The 25,453-nt window shown below is 41.0% G+C and overlaps 1 protein-coding gene across 1 annotated transcript in view; it reads left to right on the top strand.

Annotated features, from left to right (window-relative positions):
- The window catches only part of PKHD1 (PKHD1 ciliary IPT domain containing fibrocystin/polyductin), a 453,232-nt gene that overhangs the window by 231,779 nt on the left and 196,000 nt on the right, over positions 1–25,453 (top strand). The window contains exons 49-51 of the mRNA XM_064597023.1: positions 354–549; positions 11,522–11,587; positions 18,470–18,598. Of these exons, the coding sequence (XP_064453093.1) occupies positions 354–549; positions 11,522–11,587; positions 18,470–18,598 (391 nt within the window). The remainder of the gene's footprint in view (positions 1–353; positions 550–11,521; positions 11,588–18,469; positions 18,599–25,453) is intronic.

Genomic DNA, 25,453 nt, shown 5'->3' with positions numbered 1-25,453 from the left:
GTATAGTTCAAGGCAGAATCTCCTTTGATCCTCTCACTACCCTATTCAGAAAGGAGAGTTCTTTCCTTCCCTTGAGGTTCCCATGAGAACATTTTGGGGAATCTTCTTAAGGTGAAGGCATCAGAATGATGACGGTAGAGGTGGAGATCCTAGTGTCTATCCTGGCTCAATACTCCCCGGCTTTGTGGTGTGGGGCAAGTTACTGAACCTCCGCCTGCCTCAGCTTCTTCATCCATAAAATGGGTGTGAACTGCTATATTTCTAAAGTACTCCATCTGTGTTCTTTGTAGCTCTTTTCTGGCAAAATCTTTCCTTACTCAATGAGCATTATTGTATTGTTCTCTCACTTCAAGTACTCAGCAACGTTTGGCAGCTTTGCTCCTGGGAACTACCTCCTGTTGGTGCACGAGGTCCTGTGGCCTTACCCTGACATCCTCGTAAGGTGTGGGAGTCAGGTGGGGCGGTCCCGTCTGTCTCTGCCATCACCTGGTCAGGACCAAGGTTGTGACTGGTTCTTCAATACCCAGTTGAGGCAACTCACCTATCTGGGTAAGTATAATTGGATGAGAATATTGAGGGCACAAAGTCGGAAGCCACTGTTCACTCTTGAATTCCAAACATTTGTACTGTGAAGGCATGAGGACCTAGAGGGGAGAGCTGTGTGTTACGGTTAAATGCTTGGGCTCTGAAATCAGACTGCCTGGGCAGTTGTCCTGAGTTCCTTGTCCCTTTCCCTTGTGCCTAGTCCTATGTCACCTGAGCCTGATCTACTCTTGAGCCCTGTGACTATGAAATTTTGATAGCACTAGAAAGGAGAATATGGTAATTCCCTGGTATTGCTGTCTTTGCCAAATGGATTGCTATATATTTTATTTGCACTGAATTGTACCATTCAAATTTTATTTCTGACTTGATCAACCATAAATGTAACCTAAAACTATAAAAACTCAGGGTGGACAGAGATCCTTGAGACTGTTTTTACCTCTAGAGCTGAATGCAGCCATTAAGTAAGAGCAAAGAGGTGTCATTAACTATGACCGTTTACTTGGTATATATTCTAGAACCAAATTTTAATTTCAAGTTGTTCTCCTTCTATTACTTAGCATGTCTTGTCCATTGGTCCGATTTTGTTCATGAACTGCAAACTGACTTAAATGGCTACATGAGCCAAGCATGGTAAAGGAATATTTGTGGCATAATGAAAAAAAAATCAAGTCATGCAGCTACAGATTTTCTTCCCCTTTTTTATCATTATTTATTGAATTAATAGCAAATTATACTCTTATACTATTTATACACATATATATGGTAGAAATGCATATCTGTGTAAGTATGTATATTTATATAGATGTACGTCTGTATGTATTTATGAGCATCTATATGATATAGATGCATTTTTCAGTATAAAACATTTTTATTAGGTAGATAGCCTTTATTAATTGAAATCATTCTTTGTATCAGAATACCCTAGTATCTCCACCTTTAGATAAGAGGAGTTGGAAAAGGACCAGGAAATCACAGAGGGCTGGTTAGATGTTTAATGAGCATGGAGACCCTTGTTCCTTAGGACGATTCCCAGTGCTCCACGTACTGGCTTCTGAGGTCATTTGTGCCTCCGGTATCCTCTGAGTGAATGGGGTAGGTATGTGGCTAGAGCCACTTCTGTCCTCATTCCTGAGCTGGTACAGTGAGGATATGATGGTTCAGGGGAAACTGAGGCTTGTGCTGCTCCTCTTTGGTGGCGTCCCATGCAATTGTGTTGGACTGGGTAGATTTGGTTATGATTTCGGATATCTTCTGTGTCAAGTTTACAACATCGCTGGGAAGGCTTATAATGCCATTTGGCAGTGAGGTAGTTGGCAATGGGTACCCCAAGAGGACCCCAAGCCATAGAGTTCTAGCTCTCTGCCCTGCATTTTACATTGATTAGTTTGTTACTTTCACTTATTGTTTTGTTTTGTTTTTTTTGGACCGTGTGACTTTATAGGTCTGCGATTGGGGTAATTTACATAAAATAAGAAGAGAGACATAAGTCGAGACCTCACAGTCTATGTGGACATATTCCTGAGATTAAAAAAAAAATGTAGGGAGAGTCGTGTATACAGAAGTTTCATTGTTATCGTAGGGAGACTGCTTGACCTGTTTCAGGGCCATTGAATTTCCTGCCTGACTTTCAGGTGTGGGGAATGGAAAGACCCTGTTCCTATTCCTGGCTGGCTTTTCGTTCAGAGTACCGCTTCACTGACAATTGGCTGTGTTTCATTAATTTGTTGACCACTTCTAAGTGGACCGTCTTTTTTGTATTGTTTATTTGCAACCTTACCACATCCCCCAGGATAGGAAGTTTCAAACAAAATCACAAATATCTTTGTTTCCTCCATTTGGCTACTTTGTGTGTGATTGAAGATACCTGACTGATCTTAGATCCAGCTGAGAACGGAAAAAAAAATCAGAACCCAGGCATTCTAGCTCCTGGCCCTGGATCTCCCCACTAGAGTGTGCCGCCCACTAAATAATCATTGATCACTGACCAAATAGGGTGTGTGTGTGGGGGGGGTGCTAGGCAGCTTTGTGGGAGAAAACTCACTGATCCCTAGTGACAAAGAAAAAAATCCTATACATATAATATGTTTTGAGAGTATTCCTCTTCTCTACCAAGGCAAGTTTTGTCTTTTTTTTTTTTTTTAAGCAAATATCTTTATGGGATGCAGGTTCTTTGGAAAGCTCGTGGCCAGAGCTTAGGGTTTAGGGTTTTAATCAGTGGCTGGCTGGCTATTTCACCTGGGGCATGGAATTATAAATGCTCCATGCCTCAATGGCTTCATCTCTACAACGAGGTTAAGAATACCTACTTATATCTTGGAATTGTGGTACAAAGCACCCAGATATCTTTAAATGTGATTAGTATGCCCTGTTACTTTACTACACACTTTCTCAGTAGATTATTTCTCTAGATTTGTTCTTTTCTCCCCCAGAAGATGAACAACGTCACGTGCCTTGAACTAAGCGTACACATCACAACCTTTCCGAAAGGGTCCCATTCTATTTTTCTTGACTAGATTTTGTAGGATAACCGAGATTCATGATAACATGACATATATGATATATGGTTTCCATGATTGAAGTGTAATACCACTTAAGCAATTGTTATCCACAGAATAAGATCACCTCGCTCATTTAAAAATATCTTTTAAGGAGATTGGTTCAGGTTGCCTTTGTAAAGCCCCTGAGAATTTTGCCCAAGAAGCCACTTGCAGAAGAGACCACAGCGAAGGACTCGTGCTACAGCTTGTGTTAGGACCCAGGAGGAGCAGTGTTTGATGTGAGAGATGATTACGAGTGGCAGTTCCGAACTGTAACTTCTACGCCACGCTTGGGAATGGGCAAGACTGCAGGACAAGTGTTCTTTTATATTTTCCGAGTCGGAGTCAAATCCAGCAAGCCCATTTTTCCGTTCAGGCGATTTGATTTAACGGGTAACTCCTGCCTCTGCCTTCCCCACCGCCTCTTTCCCTGCTGTTCTCTTTTCCAGGGATGTTTCAGTTCATGGTTAACTATTTTTATTTTTTAGTTACATTAACGCTATGAAATAATTAGTCAGCTAATTAATCTGGTTTACAAGCTTTGTGGGATTCTTCAGCTGTCAGTCAGGCCCAGGCCTGAGGCCTACATCCAGTCTCAGCTCTCTTGCCCGTGTGATTCCCGTTGCCATGGCTACTGGCCACATCTGCTGACACCCCACTCTCTTTTTATTGCTTAATTAAGAATTTCACGCTCAGCCCTTATCTGCCTCTAAGAACAAGCGCACACTGTTAAGAAATTCCAAATTTAGGCCCAGGCACAAGGAAAGCCTTTCTTGCAGGCTTGGCTGGATGGAGCCTCTCTAACGATCTTCTCGGCATCCCAGCCGCCACCCTTCAATCAAAAATCATTAAATGGGGCAGAGATAATGAGCATGTAGCATATCAAAAGAAGGATGTTTGCTTCGTCCAAAGGAGGAAAAGCTGCTAGGCCCCATGCGCGGCTCCACTTCAAAGGGAGATGAGACCCCCTCGTCACTGGGGCCTGATAAAGCCTCATTTGTTCTGGGCTTGACTTATGAAAAAGGTCTGGTGTGTCAGGGCCCCGTCTCACAGACGCAGGATCCCCCCACCTCTTGCCTCCACCTCCACCAGCCCCCTCCCTGGCCTTCCGCACGCACGCTCGTGTGTCAGCACTCCGGCAGCTGGGTCCCCCAAAGCATCAGGCGGAGCGTATAATCACTGACTCTCCCCTCACAATGGCCACTTGTAGGGGGGTGGCCGGGAGGAGGTCTTCATCACAATAGGAACACAATTATTGCAGCTGCTAGGGAGGGCTCTGCTCCTTCCTGGACGGAGATAATAGGACTTGCCCCAAACAGGAGGAGACGGTTGGGGGGAGGGGGAGGTGACAGGGGTTGGTGGGGGTGGAGGAAGCAATCTTGAGTTGATTATTCATATTCTGACTCTTGGAAGCCCGATGCGGAGCCAGTGGGGTTCCAGCACCTGCTGGTGCACAGTCCTTTCCTAATAATCGTCCATTCTGCCAGGGGTCAACTTACTTTTGACCCTGTCCTTTTATATCGGGAAAAGGCTCTTGAGGGCAAACTGTTGGGTTGTGGCAGGGTGCATTAAACACCCACAGCCCCTTCCCCTTGCTTTCTCCTACACCCAACCAGCAGCCGGTGATAAATTCGCGTCAGATGCTGGGCCATTCACGGTTGCCCTCCCGGGTTCACACAGCCCCGCTCGCGCACTGGAGCGGCGGCCGGGCCGGGATATTGTGTGAGGCGGCAGCTGAGCGAGCGCCTGCGAGGCGCAGAGGCTCCTGCCTACCACCTTCTTCTGCTCTGACTGAAAAAGAAAAAAAGAGACCCGTCTAGCCAGGCCGGCCAGTGACTGTCTCCAAATGGCGCCCCTCGCCAAGATAAAGGCAGGCTGTTTGGCAAGAAGCCGGGGCCCTTCTCCATGAGGGCAAGAGGGCTGCAGATAGAAAGACAGATGGACTTCATTGTCCGCACCCGTTGCCCTGAAGAAGTCAAGTCACGTCACACAGAAGGCTCAGAAAAGATGCTGTTAACCTGGGAGAGCCCGAAAACAAGGAGTGCTTTCCTGAGTTTGCGGCCAGGAGCTCAAGGGTGCTGCCTGGGTTTCTCTTTTCTCAAAAGCGCTCAGGGCACAGGGCCGGAGCAGGCTGCTGCCTCCATCCTTCTGTTGTTCAGCTGGTCCAGAAGCCCCATCAGCAGCTCGGGAAGGAATTCTGTTAGCGTCTGTGGAGGAGAGAGGACTCAGCCGGCTGCCCGGAGCATTTTGGGAGGGTTTTATAAGCAGAGCAGAATCCTAATCCTCGGAAACTCTGCTGCCATTCCCATGGTGAGGCCCTCTAAGGCAATCCATAGCATTCTAGTTAATACATTAATTTACATTCTTCTAGAAAACTCATTCCCCAAAGATCCCCAAGGATTTCTGCCAGTAATATAGAGGATTGACTTTGGGGAACTGCGCTAACCTTTATGGCAAACGTATAGAGAATGGAACAGGAGCTGGTGATGGAAGAAGGACTTTTGCCTCTTGGTTGCAAGCAACTTGTCTCCCGCAAGGAAAAGGAAGAAAATAAATGAGAAAAGGAAAGAAAGAAGGAGGGAAAACTAAGCAGTCAGGATCAAATATTTTTTCTAGGAAGCCCTCCGCTTAAGGAGCTAATGCCCCCTTTTTTTTTTTTTTTTTAAGATTTTATTTATTTATTTGTCAGAGAGAGAGACAGGAAGAGAGGGAACACAAGCAGGGGGAGTGGGAGAGGGAGAAGCAGGCTTCCCGCCGAGCAGGGAGCCCGATGTGGGGCTCGATCCCAGAACCCTGGGATCATGACCTGAGCCAAAGGTAGAATCTCAATGACTGAGCCACCCAGGCGCCCCTTAAGGAGCTAATTTCTTAGCGATGCTGATGGCAGACCCTAGTTCATGCAGAGCATAGGTGGTATAACCAGCATTCAAACTCAGCTTTTCTGACCCTAGGTCAGTACTTTTTCTAGTATACTGGTGTTTTGGTTTTTTTAAATCCAAACTTATGTATACACCCTTGTAAACCAATTCTTCTTCCTTCTATTTAGAGGAAAACCTTGGGCTTATTGAAGGTTCTATGCTTCCTGAACTTTAGATATTTGAATACCAACTTTACCCTTTGTCACACCCTATGCCTCCTGTTCTATTATTTACCTAAGACTTTTCTTAAATCAATTCCCACGCCATCTTATTTTTAAAACCTGACCTCTTTTTAAGCAATAATATCCATAAAATCATGGGTTTAATGACCTAATTGCTTTTTCTAAAATACATTAGCATCCATAGCTATGAAAATAAATCGTTAGTGCCACTAAAATCATCACCTCACAGTTTATATGTTGGGACTATAATGTGGTCTGCAAGGTTTTGGTATAATTGGTGAAAAGTAAGAAGTGTGAGCCAGGGATCTCTTTTTTATCTGGGTCTCTTTCCTTGCTTGCTAAGAACACCTGTTGTTGAGAACAAACCACACTCTTTTTTGTTTGTTTGTTTTTACCCAGGGACATTTATTTATTTATTTATTTTATTATGTTCAGTTAGCCACCATACAGTACATCATTAGTTTTTGATGTAGTGTTCCATGATTCATTGTTTGCGTATAACACCCAGTGCTCCATGCAAAACGTGCCCTCCTTAATACCCATCACCCGGCTACCCCAGCCCCCCAAACTCCCACCCTCTGAAACCCTCAGTTTGTTTCCCGGAGTCCAGAGTCTCTCATGGTTTGTCTCCCTCTCTGATTTCCCCCTCTTCAGTTTTCCCTCCCTTCCCCTACGGTCCTCCGTGCTATATTCCTTATGTTCCACATATGAGGGAAAATGTTAAGTCAAATAAGTCAAACAGAGAATTGTCTCTCTCTGTTTGACTTATTTGACTTAACATAATCCCCTCCAGTTCCATCCATGTCTATGTGAGTGGTGGGTATTCATCCTTTCTGACGGCTGAGTAATATTCCATTAACAAACCACATTCTTGAGAGAAGTTGTAAAATTCCTCAATTTGGGGCTTTTTAAATGTGCCTCATGGACAAACAACTGGAATGCTAACCGTTGGAATTTCTGGTTCTGTTGATCTGCACAAATGCCCCATTTTTCACAGGAAGTGCAAGTGTGGCAAATATCCCTGAGTCAGAATAACAATTGTTATTGTTTTCTGAGTTAATTAAGAAGGTTTAATTGAACTAACTCTCAGGACTGAAGTTGATGTAGATATATCCATCAGTGCCTTGAGTAAGTTCTTTTATTCTCACACCTCAGAAAACATTTATACCCTTCCATGAATGAATGTTAGTGGGGATAATGGAAGACTCAGAGGTGATCACAGGATTTTCATGTATTGTTTCTGTGAAGGACTTTGAAAGATCCTGCATTATGAGGGCCAAGCTGGTTCTGTGGCTGCCCCTGAGAAGCTGGACTCAGACAGAAGTATGGTCCTGTGAATCAAGCATTAGCTGCCCAGGGACCAGCTGACAAGTAATGCTCAATGGCTAAGTGAAAAAGGCTAATTTCTGGGGAGTGAGGTCAAGTTCACTGAACAAGGAAGGAGAGACAGAGCAGGAATGTACAGGTGTGCGAGACAGATCTGAGAGAAGAGGTAGTCGTAGAAGATAGGGCAAGGTAAGCTGCAATGCAGAGAGAGAGGACCAAAGCCAACAGCTGGCTCATGAAGACAGAGCTGGAGCCTGGGTCCAGGGCAGACAGAGACCAAGAGAGAAGGCGTGCATCAGGGAGAGAATGGGTGAAATCTGCAGACAGAGATTGCGGTCACTGTTTCAGATTCTCTCCATGTGTAGTCAATGGCTGACTCACACTATATAAATATGAGTTGAATGAGAGGTCCAAATATGTGCTAAACCTCAGTGGTGAAGTACAAATGGGAATTTGTATGAAGAATGAAATAGGAAAGAAGTCAAGGCCCATTAAGATGCCACTTTTTTTTTTTTTAATATAGCTAGATACTTAATTCTCCCTTCAAAATTGCAAGAGAGAATGGAACCTACTCAAGGAGAGAACTAATTTTTGTCTATCCTAGTGCCCTAATGAAGACAAAACTTGCCGGGCACGATACAAAATTCTGGAAGACCCTAGTATCATGTTTAGCTGAGTAACTCTTTCCTCCTCGGCACATTTCGTGCTTTCTTCTAGATCTCTGCGTTTATAGCAACCCTACATCATATAGCACCCATCAGAATAATTTGACTATAATTGACCCAATGGCTTCTTTTCTTTTTGAGGACAGACCAGATATTCTTACAACCTGGGAAGGATCAACTGCAATGAGGGTCCATTTATAAACAAAGTAGATTAACCACTCTCATATTACAAATACACACTCAGAAATCATAAGCACTGAGAAGACATATGTATAATATCACAGCTTGTGTAAGGCTTTTAAACTCTTCCTGAGTCAGTACCTTTATTCTCAAACAATTTTCATTCCTCTTTGTGTTTGTCCAAATTGGAAACGACGTGTAACATTTACACTGTTTTTTATAGAGTCAAAGCATTTAGCAAACTTTAGAAGATCTGGTTAAGTTGCTTCCAACTCTGAATACTATGACTCATCATGATTAGGTACAGCTGTAAAAAAAAAGTAAAAAAAGTCGAAGCATATTTCTTGGGTTTTGTTGTCTGGCTGCTAGAATAATGAGCATGCCATAGTCGCAGTATATGTATGCATTTCTGTGCCAAGCACTGTGCTAAATATGTTATAGGGATTATCTCATCTTTTCTTCCCAATCATGCTATGAGGTAGATAGGACGACTATTTCCACTTTTCACAGGAAGGAAGTGAGTTTCAGAAATGATGAAGAACTTGTTGGTTCCCCACATCAAGGAACTGGAAGACCCAGGATTCAAACCCAGGCTGTTGGACTTCATTCAGCAGCCACACTCTTCCCCATGATTCTCTATGGCTCCACTCTCAGGGTGTAGAAATGGTGTTTGGGAAGAATAACCCTCTGACCTGCACTCATATCTCAGAACCAGCCTGCAGAGGGCCATGTACAAGTGGTGGGTGAAGGAAATCAGACTTTTTCAGTCTTTACTACTTTTGGTAACTTTTCTCCATTTCTTTGGATACTGAAACTACTCCTTTTCTCAGATTGAATGGTATTCTCACACCTGCTTTAATAAAAGGAGCGATAGCTTTTCAATGTATGTTTTGGGGAAGAGGCTCCCCAAGAGGTAAGAAACATTTATGCATGTGTAGAGGCTGAACAAGATCAGTGGCCACACAGTTCAGAAGCCATCCGTGTAGAGCTGCAGACGTGAAAGCACCCCGAGCAGGAAGCCTTGGCTGACCAAGAACAGAGCCTGGGTGAAGTCACTTCCTGAATGGAAGGGCAAGTGGAACAGTCTATCATGGGGGTTGGATGTGGTGGGGTTTAGCCTTTTCAGTCTCTGGGTTAATAATCACCATGATGGCTACAATGCATGATGCATTACAAAATGACTACAGTAGTTTTGAAAAAGACTTTTTCATGTGTAACTTTACTTTTTTACTCTCTTTACTCGTGTGGCTCTGTCTTAAGGAAGAGGGCACAGATGTAGTGAAGTCTACCATTACTTGGAAGCTGCTTTTAACAAGGATGATTTATATAAAATCTTTAAATGAACTAATAACCCTTTCCAAATGATTCCTGGAATTTTTTCTAATTTGCCTTCTTTAGAATTTGATTCTATTACAACACTTAATTCCTTCCTCATAAGGAAGAGTGCTCTGTTGTTACGGCCTTTTGCATGTTTTTAGATGTCATCTTGTCCATATTCTCTTTTGTTTTTTTTTCCAGTTGAGCCTGTTTTATTATTTTCTCTTTTGGTTCCTTTAAAAGGGTTCTTTCCTGCCTCTATTTGCTCAATTGGTTGAAATTGTCAGTTAAGTACTGGGTATTCAGAGTAGAGCCCTATAAATTTAGGATTTCTAGATTAGTTCATGAATAGTATCTACATGTCCGGCAATGTCTGGTGTCCTAAGGTACATGAGAAAAGTCCCTCCCTCCAAGATTTAGAAACAGAGCTCATGACTGATGCAATCTGAAATTTACCACAGTTGATGCTTGATAAATACTTGCTAAATTGAGAGCAAGCTTGGGATAAATATCACCAATATCAGTTATGAGCACAAATGGGTAAATTAGACATTATAGAAAAAAAGAGAGATGAAATGCTGGGCTGATGGCATATTTATTTATTTACTTAAGATAAAAAAGTGGGTAAAATATGCAACAGGATAGAGAAACAATGTAAGTGAAGCCTCAGAAGTAGTGATAAAGTAGAGCACATAGAGAACATGTTGGTCATTGTACCTGGTCTCAAAATATGTACAGTGTAAAGGAAAGCCACTTTTTATAATGGGAAAGTGAGAGTAATTATCAAAATAAGAAGAGAGGAATAGGGGAGTTCTCATCATAGATCCCTTTGGGGATTATAATAATAATAATAATAATTATTATTATTATTGTTATTTTGTAATATTTTGAAGCTCATGCTTTGTAATTAGAAAAAAAAAATGATCCTTGGTCTACTCCATCTTGTGATGAAGGAAAAGGTTTAGGGTTCCATGGAAAGGCAAATGGAGAGCATGAGTTTGACCAAGTCCTCAAGGCTCCAGCCTTTGACAGCATTGGGCCCTCCAGTGGTGGGAGGTGTTGGCTCACATGACATCTGATAAGGCAGAAATGTAATTAACCAATAAGAGACAAGGTGTTACTGAAAAGTGGAGTTGGCACACCTGATTACTAATTAATCAGGCGTGAGAGCACCTTGTAGATGCATTCACTATTTAATTATAGCAGCCTCTCTTGGCAAAGGAGCATATGTTCTCAGCTTAATCTCCTGGTTTATACTGACATCAAATTGTCATTATCAGAAAGAATCAGGCCTTTTGATTATTTCCACTAATTTATTGAACACTTAAAATTAATGAACCCCAGGCCTTTTAAATGTGCTCAGTTGGTTTGGAAGATGGAGGAGAAAGGGGGGTAGAAAAAAAGCCTTCATTAAAAGGACAATTTGTTTGGATAAAGGTAAAGCAAATACATTTCATGGGTGATCTGAACTCTATTGAAAAACACATGAATTCTAAAAGCTAAGCCTCCAAAATGATGGAGAGGAAATAGGATAAGAGGTGTGCCCTGCTGACCAATGTTGGCCTCCAAATAACATATGGCTAAAGGGTTTCCTCCCCGCCTAATTATTTATGTGCCAATTCTCTTGGCGACCTCATTGCAATTAAGTTTAATCAAATAAAAGCAATCAAAATTAAATGTTGGAAATCAATTGTTAGACTAACTAACAAGGAGTTCATTTTTTTTTTTAATTTTGAAAATTTAGTTAGGTTGGGGGGAATTTAGCATAAAGCCATCTTTATCACATAAGAATATCTTCTGTATTAAGATGCTCTTTGCATCACATCCAAGTTGTGGCTTTTTGCATTCAGTTTCAGGTGAAGGCCGCGTTCAAGTGACTCTTCAGGTGAAGGAAGGTGTGCCCCCAACTATTTCAGGTGAGTATTAACCTACCCACCAAATAGTAGTGCCTGGTACAGTAGAATGTCCTCCAATAACAGTTCTATAAATTGCTTGCATCAAATTGTTCATAAGCAGGTAGGCATCAGCCCTAATGCTATCATGCCTAACGACTCCCTATTGTGTCACCCTGATAGCTGAAATACGTGTCTGCATTTCAAAGAAAGATATAAGAAGGGTGTATTTCAAAACGTTGGAAAGTAGAGAATTAAAACATGTAAATAAGCACATTTCATAAATTATGGACCATATGTGCACACAAGAGTCCAGATCTGCAGATGGGCCGTTAGGCCTCTACCAATTGGAAAGAAAAATTCAGGGTATCTCAAAACTTTAATTGTTCCCAGTGATTTCAGGACATCAGGGTAAACAAACCCTTCCCAAAAGTCAGATGGTTCTGTGAAATCTCTCTAACTCATAAAAGCCAAATTCTCAAAGACTAAAAGACTCCTAGGCACCTTCTAATGCATTTCATTGTTTTTGTTTATCCTAGGCCAGTTTAACTATGCATTTGCATTAGGGACAAATCTTTTCAAAGGCCAAGTTTTCCTTTGATTTCCAGTGGCATTTTTGTGTTATGTCAGAGCAGAGCCCATGCTAATCAGAAAATGATCTAACTGCTCCATTTAAATTAATAAATAAATGAAGAAAATGTACTAGCCTAAAACTATAAACTAGATATACCGATGGCTACTACTCCATGCTTATTGGACTGGGAAGAATGTGGTTCTTTGTTTTCATAACTGTTTCTGGGCTACCATAGCATTTTGTTCTTTATGTCCCCTGTCCTTTATCCCTCCTTTCCTTCAGGTGGCTCACGATGCATTATTTATTGAGGGCCTCTTGTGCAAGATGCAGGAGGATACAATGATGAGCAATGATGTTTGACTCCATGGGGTCTTATGGTCACATGGGGATGTCAATTAAACGACTAACTAATCAATGGTTAAATCTCTTTTAAAATAACAGTGGCCAAGAAAAGTATCTTGCAATTCTCTCTTTGACGGTTCTGTGTTCAAATTTTCAATTGGTTGGGTCAGTTGCCGTTTGTAGAGGACATATCTATTGGGGGTTGTTCTCATGCCAGGTCCCCTCAGAGGATACTGGACTATTTATGGGTGGCCATACCTCATTCAACCAGCTATATAGTCAGGGTGCCATGCCACTCAGACTTAGTAGGAAGATTTTGTATTAAGGACATGTTGGAAGGAGACTGTCGGTGGCCAGGCTCCTGGGCTTGTTCGCAGGTGTCAGTTTAACTGGAAGATGTTTCATTTGGCCTATCAATTACAACATGCTAAATAAATAGAAAGATTCATAGAGTTATAGAATATTAATGAGGGAAAGAACCTCACAGGCTATCCTATCCAATTGCCCCACTTTACAAATAAGGGAACGGAAGCCTAGAGATTGAATAGTTTACTTAGTCACACCTAGTCAGTGGTTGAACTTGGATGAGAGCTCAGGTTACTCAACTCAGTCCAGTGTTCGTTCTGCTATGCCATATAAACTCTAAGATGTTTAAAGTACCTTTTCTTGGCATATATTAATTTATGACTTCAATTAAAATTAATTGTATATAGTCAGTTTTCCTAGCCAATATAATTTGCAAGAGAAAACAATCTTAAACACGGGGAGTTACAGAATTTATACATTACCATTCATCAGAAAGAAATTTCAAATACTAAGATACTTCTAAGACATTCCCTGGTTCTCATGATGGGGGGTAGATGTGCTAATGTCAAAATTTAAATATGAGTGTGTATTTTGATTAATGAAAAGTTCTATGAAAAATAGTAAGATTATTACAGTATCAAAAATTCTTTGACAAAACAACAATGGAATGACTAATGGAGTTCTTTTTTTTTTTTTTTTAAAGATTTTATTTACTTATTTGACAGAGAGACAGCAAGAGAGGGAACACAAGCAGGGGGGGTGGGAGAGGGAGAAGCAGGCTCTCCGCTGAGCAGGGAGCCCGATGTGGGGCTCGATCCCAGGACCCTGGGATCATGACCTGAGCTGAAGGCAGACGCTTAACAACTGAGCCACCCAGGCGCCCCAATTAATGGAGTTCTATCTATATGTTAATCCACTCTGAGATTCAGTATGAATATATAATACAGATGAGACATTTTGGGTTAGGGTGTTCTGCTGCAGAGAGTCTCCTAGCTGACTCACTTGTAGGTTTATTCTGAGTGTACAAGATTGTGCGGGACACTGTAGAGAAATGCGGACAGGAAACTCCAGAACCAGCAGAAATTAGGGTGTATATGGGCCAATGCTGAGGAGAGACAGGGGAGGTGGTGGTGATGTAAGTTGTTGTATGGATGCTTAGTGGGTTTGTGGTGAGGATTTATGCTAATTAGAGTCAAGAGGATATCCAGGTTTCTGAACACCCCAGTGCAGGTCGTTCATGTTCTTCCAACACTGTGGCCTTACTCATTTCCTCTCAATGGGCATAATGCTTTATAAAAAATGAGAGAGGGGAAAATGGGCAAAGCAACCCACTTTTGGGGGGAAGAGAAAAATATTTCTGAAGAGCCTTTATCTTGATGACATTGTCTTTTCAGTGGGGGCTAACTGGAAATATAGTGCGTAGTCATATGGGACTATGATGATCAGATATTCTCTTAAATTGGCCATCCTTTCCCCATAGATCTAAGTTTATTTCCTTTCCTCAGGTTTCTGAGAATCTGTCAGCCCTCCTTCTTTTTAAAGTCAACTCATCCCTTTCAGCATTTTCTGAACTTTGTCCCATCGGTAAATGATTCGGTCTTGTGTAGTTAACTTCTCCTTTACTGGTTCCTTCTGGTCAGTGCCTCTCAATTAAAACAAAACAAAACAAAATTCTAAATACTGAGTCTTCCTCTAGCTGGTATCTCTGTTACAAACTTCTCAAAAGACTAGTCTCTTGATGCAGAGCCATAAAAAGCTGGGCAGATGAAGGATCAAGGTGGAGAGGGCAATATTTGGCTCAGATCTCAAGTTGGAGACCATCTTAAACCGTAGCTGTTGTTGAATGACAGACTTGTAGAGGAAAGCAAGGTGAGGCTTCCTCACAAATGCTGGTCCTGATCAGAATTCATGGAATCCGATTTTAAGCTAAGACTCATTTATCTAAAGATTGGGAAGACAGATCAAAGCCTGAGCATCTCAAATCCTAAAGCTGTTCATTCCTCGGTGAGCTTTCGGGACGATCTGACCCAGTGTGTTCCCTTCCTCACCTCCGGTGCATTTCTCAATCCACTGTAAGCCATGCTGCTTACCACCTCACCACACCACTGGAGCCGCTCTCACCGGGATCATCCATGCTCTGGTTGCTGAATTCAGCAGTCACTTCTTACTCACTCTCTTATCAGAACTCTGCTGTTAACAAGATCGCTTCTGCCCTCTGGACATGCTCTATTTCTTGGGCTTCCAAGACATGCCTCTCTCCTGATTCTCCTTGCATGTCTCTGTTTCTTTAACTCTTGTAGGCTTCTTCTTCTCTCCCCACTTTCTATATTAGTAATAGCCAGACAGAAGCCTGATATTAACTATAGGAGTCTGATAACTTTGCAAGAGACTGAAACGTGTTTTCTTCTCCATGAAGTCTTCTTATCTTAAGGCAGAATGGTATAGAATGACCAAAGTTGTTCATAATAACAACTCTTAGAATAGTTACTTTAAGATTTAGTTTGTTCAATTAAAGACCGTTTCAGCCCTCTTATAAATAAGAGTGAAGATCTCAAAGTGAAGAATCTGTTTCCAACATCTATGATATAAAGAGTTTCAGAAGCCTGGTATGTGGTTTTAAAGAGCCTGGTCATTGCCCTTTTGAAATATCACTGGAAATAAAGCATCAGAATATCTCTTTCTGGCCTTTGTGGTACTACTTAGTGGCCATTTCAACAGAGACCCCACCCTACCCCCACCTGCATATTTAGAGTATAGTGCTGGAAAGGAGGCAAAATTGGGAGGAAACTAGGTATTATAGTCTTGGTGTTTATAAAATATTTATAAAGCCTCTTTCTGAGTGAAGTTTGTGCCAAGCCCATGCCTGATTCCCATGGTGTGGGGTCTATTTTGTGCTAATTAAATTGCCTAGGATTTCTACTTCACCACAATCTATAATACTTTTCATTCATCCCAGGGCTCTGATGAGACCATGATTACAAGGGAGTTGGGTTCCCGTAGACAGAATAACTGGGTGTTCCTCAAGGTTCTGACCTCAGGCATTTTATCTTTTCACGTTGTAATCCTCCGGAGCTATCACAACCATCCTTAGAGTTTCAAATACGACCGCAAAATCCATCTTCTTGACTCAGCTCTCTCCCACTCTTCAGATTCATATCCAATCCCTCCTGGCTGTGTATCTCCACTTGGAGGTCTTTTCGAAGACACCCCAAACCCTTTATGGCTCAAACGGAATTCATCGATGTCCATCTTAATGGACATCTCTGCCCATTACCACCTATGCTGGAAATCCAGGGGTCATCTTTGGATCTTCCATCTTTGTTACCCATCACACCTGGATCTCTGATTATTTCTCCAACCTCATCACTTGCCTCCTCCCAGCTCTGTGGCTCAGCAACACCAAACTGCTTAGAGACCCTCCACTTAATCTCTTATCTCTTGCCGTTACTTATGATCATTCTTCTGTCTGGAGTGCAAACCCTCACCACAATCCCCTTTACCTTTATAGCTCCTAAGCCTTTAAAATGCAGCTCAGATGCTCCCTCTCCAGGAAGCCTGCCCTGGCAAGGTCTCACTTCCTCTCCTTGTGGGATACCATTAAAGATAATTCCCTTTATATGTGCAATGGTGAGTGCTGTGAATTGTGTAAGACTGATGAATCACAGACCTGTACCTCTGAAATAAATAATACATTATATGTTAAAAAAAAAAGAAGATAGTAGGAAGGGAAAAATGAAGAGGGGGAAATCGGAGGGGAGGACGAATCATGAGAGACTATGATCTCTGAAAAACAAACTGAGGGTTCTAGAGGGGAGGGGGGTGGGGGGATGGGTTAGCTTGGTGATAGGTATTAAAGAGGGCACATACTGAATGGAGCACTGGGTGTTATACGCAAACAATGAATCATGGAACACTACATCAAAAACTAATGATGTAGGGGCACCTGTGTGGCTCAGTTGTTACGCGTCTGCCTTCGGCTCAGGGCATGATCCCGGGGTCCTGGGATCGAGCCCCGCATCGGGCTCCCTGCTCCGTGGGAAGCCTGCTTCTCCCTCTCCCACTCCCCCTGCTTGTGTTCCCTCTCTCGCTGTGTCTCTCTCTGTCAAATAAATAAAATCTTTAAAAAAAAAACAACAAAAAAACTAATGATGTAATGTATGGTGACTAACATAATAAAATAAAATTTAAAAAAAAGAGAGAACTCCCTTTAGAGTTCTATCCTCCCAATATTTATTTATACAACTTACACAACAGTGTTAGCTCCTTTCAGGCTAGAATGACATTTTATTCCTTTTTGTATCCCTACTTTTTAGGAGATTTTGGGAGAGAAGGCACTCATTATTTGTGCTTGTAAGATTACTATAATGGATGAGATTCTGCACCCCTCCCCAAACATGTGAGATCCCCCATCATTTGAGCTCTTGAAACTCTAAGAACATCTGGAGTCATCTGTGAATCTTTTCATCCTCTTTTTAGAGACCCTTTCTGCCCTCAGTCTCTGCGCTAGGGATCACACTCCAGAAAAGAACATGTGGCTACAGTTCAACATGGTGTTGTGTGTGATGGATACTGTGCTGTCCCCACTGGAAATTATTAGATTTATGGTGTAATTCCTGATGAAGAGGCCAGTGGGATCACTGAAAAGAAAATACCACTTGATCATCAGTGGCAGAATCAATAAAAACTAGTTGGAACATATGAACTGCATGTAAATTACTTTAGTGAGAGGTGTTCAGGTTATTATCTTGCCTTTAATACACATTAAGAGCTATGGGAAGATTATACCTTTTGACTCAGTGATCCCATTGCTAAGATTCTATTTTAAGAAGAAATCATTGTTACTGGCATATTTGTATGGAGATATTTAACACTGCATTACTTATAATTTTAGAAGAGAGTGGAAAGATCCTAAGTACCAAACATTAAGGATTGAGTAAATGATAGACTTTTTATACGATAGAATATTATGTAGCCACTAAAATTAGGTTGACAAGGAGTTTTAATGACATTAGGAAATGCATATCAAAATGGCTAAGCCAAGTAGAAAAAGAAGTGAATATAAAACTGCATATATGATGTAATCTCAATTATATAAAAATGCTGAGAAATTCTGGAAGGAAATGCAAATAAAAGATTAATGACAGTTATCTCTAGGTAGTGAGATTATAGGCCATTATTATTATTTTTCTTTTTTTTTTTAAAGATTTTATTTATTTATTTGACAGAGAGCACAAGTAGGTAGAGAGGCAGGCAGAGGGAGAGGGAGAAGCAGGCTCTCCACTGAGCAGGGAGCCCGATGTGGGGCTTGATCCCAGGACCCTGGGATCATGACCTGAGCCAAAGGCAGATGCTTAATGATTGAGCCACCCAGGCGCCCCTATTTTTCTTTCTATATTTGCATTTTTCAAATATTCCATGATAAGCATATGTCATATCAGGCAAAGCACAAATGTGTAATAACAAAAGTAGAATATATTTTCCCTAGAAGTAGAGGTAACTGAAGGATTGAATAATTACTTGCTTTACACTGATAACATGATTTTTAAAAGGTTATAAAATATCAAAAGGCAGCTACCTTGGGAGGTAAAAATATTATCAATATCCTAAAATAAGGATAGAATTTGCAAGTTATTATAGTGAATCAGATTTTCATAGTTACTTGCTATTTTCCTTTTGTTTTGTAGCTTCTACCTCTGCACCTGAGTCAGCTTTAAAATGGTCCCTTCCTGAAGCATGGACAGGCATTGAAGAGGGCTGGGGAGGACACAACAATACCATTCCAGGTCCTGGGGATGACGTCCTGATTTTACCCAGTGAGTAAAACAGTCCATGAATTAAATAATCACAGACAGACTGAACGAGGATAATCCAATTGGGGATTATTTGTCATTTAAATACATTGTACAAGTAAAGAATGTGGGCAATCTTATTTGTGGGCACTTATGTCTACAACCTCCTTTTTTGCATTATAAGTGAAGAATTTCGTAATCCTATGAAATCCAGAAAAAATAGCTCAGCTTACCTTCATTAAAGCTGGAATAAATAGTTACAATGCCACAAGGAGTTAGAATAATTCATTAATGGGATATGTTTCTTATGTGACAGAGAACAGAGATTTGCAGAAAAATTCTAGTGTCCTTGTGTTGGAAAGAAGCAATTTGCAAGTGCTTTCTTTTTTTTGCCTTTTGTGGATCTTTTAAATATAGAACTTTTAAACTTTAAATAAAGAATCTTTCAAATATAGAAAAATGATGAATAAGTTGCCATGATTTTTCAAAGATGCTGGAAAAGGAAACATAAATAAAACAGAAAAATAAAAGTCTATGTATGTATGTATGTATCATCAATCTAGAACTCTCTTCCCACAAAGACACATATGGAAGAAGATGATTCTTCAGATAAACAGAAACACACACCCATACTTTAAAAATTTTTCTTTCTTTTTTTCTTAAAGATTTTATCTTATTATTCTTATTTTTAAGTAATCTCTACACCCAACATGGGGCTCAAACTCACCACCCTGAGACTGAGTCACATACTCCACTGACTGAGCCAGCCAGGTGCCCCCCCAATTTTTCTTTCTTAAGAGTCTTGAAACTCCCAGAAAATCGCCCTAGCCTGAGAAGAAAATGTTTTTCAAAGAACAAATATATTTTCACTAAAAGACCTAATTTCGTTTGTGGCTTAATGAACTTCCTAAAGTAATACTAAATTTAAAAAGATCCATACTGGAAGAAGAATGTTTGGTCATCTGCGAAGTGGTAACAATGATAATATCCAACATTTATTGACAACTAACAACATGGCAGGAATGATTCTCCATATGTTAACTAATTCAACCCTGACAAGAACTTCTTTGTGATATACGTGATATTATCATCCCCATTTTTTTTAGGGTTTTATTTATTTATTTATTTGACCAGCACGCATGAGCTGGGGGGTGGGGCAGAGGGAGAAGCAGACTCCTCACTGGGCGGGCAGTCTGAGATCCCAGGACCCTGAGATCACGACTGGATCCGAAGGCAGATGCTCCACCAGCTGAGCCACCCAGGCGCCGCGATCATCCCTATTTTTACCGACAAGATAACAGAGGCCCAGGGCAGTTAAGTAACTTGCCCAGGTTCATGCAGTTTGCAATTCAGCAGTCTGAATTTTAACCCAGGCAGTCTGACTCGGAGGCCTTATTCTTTTTTTTTTTTTTTTTTAAAGATTTTATTTATTTATTTGAGAGAGAGAATGAGAGAGAGAGAACACATGAGAGGGGATAGGGTCAGAGGACGAAGCAGACTCCCTGCCGAGCAGGGAGCCCGATGTGGGACTCGATCTCGGGACTCCAGGATCATGACCTGAGCCGAAGGCAGTCACTTAACCAACTGAGCCACCCAGGCGCCCCTCAGAGGCCTTATTCTTAACCCATCAAGTGCATTCCTTTTCTAAAAGGACAAAGAGGAAATGACAAAGAGTAGTTGTGTCGCTTGTTTTATTTAGGATAAAAAAACAAAGGCAGAATGATTAAAACACAGTCACCACCTCTGGGCATTGGTGGGGAGAAACAAAGGCATACTGGGGAGTTAGCTGTGCTTAGAGAAGTGAGGGACAGGAGGGGGTGGGCTGACCAGTACGAACTTGAACTATTATTATCGTCCAGCTCCCCTATCATCCACCTCTCTCAATGGAGAATGTAACTTTTTGAATAAACAAGCTCATGAGTCATTCCCATACGGAAGGGAAAAATCTGTTCTGTCTCAGCCATTTCTTTGATGAATGTAGCCAGTGGATTGGCCCTGGGCTATGGTTTTTCCCACTAAGCAAGCTGTTTCCCCCACCCCATGCAGGAAGCAAGTGAAGCTTTTGAAGGTTGCCAAGCTTCTAGTATCCTTTGGGACCTTTATGCTGAGAGAGGAGTAATCTTAGCTATCTTGCTTGGCTGTATCCACTGTTGTGTCCTGACTTTGGGGACCCCCTGGCATTGTCCGTCATTCTTCAATCCTTTGTTCGTGCATGGTCAGTTTATAAGATGGGCCTGAATTCTCCATGAAGCTGCTCTTAGGTAGCACAGAGCAAAAATAAATAAATAAATAAATAAATAAATAAATAAATAAATAAATAAATAAATAAATAAAAATAAATAGCACAGATCAGGAAAAAAGGGGGGGCAGGAGGGTGAGGCACAAATGTTGGCTGTATAAAGTATCTTTCCACTGATCCTTCAGTGCTATTGTGGGAATCAGAGAAGTGAAGATTTTTCAACTATGCAGTTATTGTTCATTATTTCTGGTTTCCAAACGGAAAGATAAGTGAATGAAAACGGGTGTGTAATATGTAATAAATGAAGTCCTTATTGTTCTGTTGCCTTTTTTCCCTTCTCTTCTAAGCTCTCTTTTAACTCCAACAAATGATCTTACAGTGGCCCGCATTTTAATCCGGTGCTCTGTTCTGTTTGGGGTCTCACGTAGGAGCTGTTCTGGCTTACTTTTCCTTTCAGGTTTTTGGCCAAACCTCATATTTTGACCTCTGATGGACCTTTAGGTTAAATCTACCTTCTCTTTCTACTTGTGGTTTTGTATTCTTGACCTTTGCCTAGCTCTCCTGGTTTCACTCATTCCCAGTCTTCCTTGAATCAAGTAAGTTTGTTCACCCAAGTGTGGCACAAAATAGACAACAAATATTGCTTGAGTGACGTGCACAATCTCAATGCTGCCACCCATAATTTAATATTAGAATTAAATCTTTGAGTTTGACGGGTTTGATACAGCACAACTATAAGACCGTGCAGGTCTGTGAAAAATAATGTCTTCTCCTTTGAGCAGATACCTATGAATTACGATTTTTATGATGATGCTGTTGACGAAGATAGCAGGAAATATAATTTGACTGCTTGGTGTGTGCCCTGCACTCTACATGTCCTACATGGATTTCCTCAGTTAATTCTCCACAACTACTTTATGAGTGGATCCTGCTGTTGTCCTCCTTTTTATAGTTGAGGAATCTGAGGCACAGAGAGGTTAAGTAACTTGCCCAAGTTTTTTCCAGCTAGTAAGTCAAGAGGCTGTGACAGGAAATCAGTGTGATTCCAGAGCCCTCTTTATAGTGTTATTTAAAAGAAAAAAAACAAAACTCACCACCCCTGCCTGTTCTGATTCATCCAAATCTGATTGCATATTATACAGGATTTATCCTTCTCTGCTTATTGTTCATATTGTCTCCTTCACTTGGACTTAAGAAGGAAAAAAACAAAAACCAACCAACCATTTACTGAGTACCTAGCATATGTGAGGTACTTGAAGAATCCAATCTTACCACATCCCCATTAGGTACATATACATGGGAGAACTGGCAAAACTTCCCAAAGAGGTATCTGATGTAATGAGCCTTTAGTAGAAGCATGTGCTTTGCATCTGGCAGCAGATGTAGTTGTAATTCAAGTTAACACTTTTTTCCAATTCAGTTTAGGCAACATTTACTGAACACTCACTGTGTTGAAGGCACTGTACCAGGTGCTCCTGATCTGAAGCTCCAAAGGCAAGTCAGATACACCATGACCTCAAAGAGCTCGGGATTTAGCTGAATCAATAAAACACAGAATACATAATAGTACAACAAATAGCTGGAATCAGCAACAGAAGTGTTTTGAATCAAAGTGTCTCAGGCGAAGGGAAGAGAGATGGCTTCATGGCAGAAGCGGACCTTGAAAAATGGAGTAAGAATCCGAGGGACAATTAGGAGAAACAAAGGCATAGTGGGGAGTTAGTGATGCTTCAGGAGATGAGGACGGGCTGTTGACTAGGACAAACCTGGGTTCACATTTGCATTTTGACATTGACCAATTGTGTGACATTGGACAAGTTTTAAACTTCTCTGACCCTCATCTATAAAATGAGGGCTGTAATTAATATGGGTGTCATGGTGTTGAAAAGATTAAATGAGATAATGTCAGTACACATGACCACTGCATAGAGTATTGGCAGTAATGGAATTAGAGATGAAAGCTGTGATTTTTAATGTATCAGGTGCTCTTTTCCTTCATTTTTCCATCTGGCTGCCCCTCTTGGCCTCTGGTATTAGCAACACATGGTATTTGCTTTCCAATGGCTTATTATTTAATTTTCACAACATCCTTGGGAGCTAAATAGGTAATAACTATTATTACAGTAAAAACCCATTTTTACATAATACGATTTTAATGGAACTGCTGATTTTACAAAATGAAAGTGACTGGTAAAGAAGATTTAAGTGATACTTTTGAACCTCTAATATAATTTTATGGTGTTTTGTGTATTTTAATTCATTAATAAAGGAAACGTGTAGAACATTCCCATCATTATTCAAATAGAATAGCATAATTTTTCAATAAAATTCTTAGGGTAAATTGCCTATTTCCATTTTCTGGGAAATCAATTTTATGGAATGACCTCAGACCCATCCTATTCCATAAAAATAGGACTTTACTGTACTAATAAAAGATATCACTATCTTAAGTATGGTACCATTTTCCTCCAAGGCGTTCTATCTTTATAGACATTGGATTTTGAAAAAGCTGTAAATTCTTCTCGGCGGTATTGTATGGAGTAAGCTAAGGTGAAGAATTTGCTTTGCATTTTAGTTTGTGATAACTTTGCTTCCCACAAACAAGTATATCTGATTGTCTTTGCCTCCTAAATATTGAGAGAATTGGTACAAATGCATTCTAGACATTTTACAGAGTGGAAACAAGTTCTATCTAACATATTATACAAATTGCACTTTCGCAAGCATAGATGGTCAATGGGTGAAATAATCCTGCTAACCTGTACTCCACGTTTTGTTCTGAAAGGACATGATGGATTTGTGTATGATGTTTCCAAGGCTTTCTCTGAAGGAATTTCAGCCATGACAGGATGACATCCTTTTCACACAGAGTAGGCTTAATGAAAGAAAATGTGTTTTAATTCCAAATGACAGGATTCTGTTTTGAAGGGTACAGATATGATATCATATAGCCTCCAGCGTAGTGTGAATGTGTGTGTGTGTGTGTGTGCATGTATGATAGATTTCACTGTGTTCCCCTTTTTCTGTATCACTTTGAACTGTCCTTATTTGAAGAAATGAATGGAAGAATACTGTTTTTCCTTTATAATAGTTCTTCTGTTTGTTCTGATTTTCAATACTTGGCTATTTTAAATGGCAGAGAAGCTCATCAAAGCCATGTGATGTTCAAAGATGGCAATATTTAAAGCATTTCTTTGTTAAATCACAAGGCATTAAAGTTGGTGATATGAGGTGAAATGATCATAAATCGGGAAATAATGTTGGGGGCAGAATTGCTACAGAATGGTGTAATCATAGCATTATTAGCTTGATTTACCTTTTTCTTACTTGAGATTATAACTACTTGAGGATAAGATACATGTAACAAAGATTTAAGTCTGCAAAGTCAATTAGAAATCAGATATTATAAATAGTATGTTCTATCCCTGTAGCTTGAGTAGTTTTCAATATTCTGACCTCGTCCCATTTGGGTGAGACCAAAGCGTCTTGCAAACCATCACCCTATTTATTCTGGATTACTGGCAAATGGAAAAGAGAAGAAATTTAAGCTTAATTACCGGGGTCCTTTTTCTGATGCCTGGCATCAGAATGGTGACTGACATGTTCTGGAAATCTATTTCTATTTAACAGACCACCTGGAAACTTAATAGCTTAAAGCCCACCTTTTATTTTGCTGACAATTTTGTGGGGAAGGCTGGAGTATTCTTGTTTGGGATCTTCCAGACATTACAGCCAGATGATGGCTGGGTTGTAGTGATCTAAAAGCTCAGCCTTGGTGAATGGTTTAAGATGGCTCACTCGCATGGCTGGCAATCGATGTTGGTTATTATTGGCGGGGAGCTCAGTCAGGGCAGTCAGCTAAAAGGCCTCAGTGTCTTTCCATGTGGGTTTCTCTGTGGAGCTTCTTGGGCTTTCCCACAGCATGCAGCTGGATTCCAAGAAAGAGCAGGCTATGAAGGAGTTCTTCAAGAGTGAGCAGTCCAAGAGACCTGGGTGGAAGTTACTGTCTTCTAAGCCAACCTTAGCAGCCTCAGAATATGATGACCACCACATCCTCTTGGTCAAGCGAGGCGGTAAAGGCAGCCCAGAGACAAGGGAGGAGAATTAGGCTCCACCTCTCAATGGGAGGGCCAGCAAAGAACTTGCAGCTGTCTTTAATCTTACCACGGTGTATGTGTTTATGTGTATGAGTGTGTGTGCATGCGTGTAATTAGGAGCAGATGTACCTGACTTATTTCAAAAGGTTTGCTAAATTTGTACTGTCTTCCCTCTCTGGGCAGAATTTATTTAGATTCTGTTGGCTTACCTGAATCAGAACTTGAAGAACACCAGGAGACAGACTGGCCAAAAGATTTTAGTTTCTTTATTCTTCACAACCTATGATGTTTGGTGGTCTTGTATTGCCTTTTTGCTGCCCAAAAGTAGGATTCTTCAACCCTCCAAACAAAATTGTGGGCCCCTGACCTGAGACTGCTCACTTTGGGAGGGGGGGGTCAGATGACAGTGTTTGGGCTGCAGCATCTGTCCAAATCTTTACGTGCATGCCCAGAAACTTCTTCTTGGGAGAGAGGAGTGTGCTGGGCTGAGGGGAAAAACAGCACAAATATTTTGAACATTTTATTTCTCTCAGGGCAGAAATT

The sequence above is a fragment of the Mirounga angustirostris genome, unplaced genomic scaffold, assembly GCF_029215605.1.
Source record: "Mirounga angustirostris isolate CCGP_5_RB_7025 unplaced genomic scaffold, mMirAng1.0.hap1 SCAF_8, whole genome shotgun sequence".
NCBI lineage: Eukaryota > Metazoa > Chordata > Mammalia > Carnivora > Phocidae > Mirounga > Mirounga angustirostris.
The sequence above is the reverse complement of the archived record's forward strand: the minus strand, read 5'-3'. Positions and strand labels throughout refer to the sequence as shown.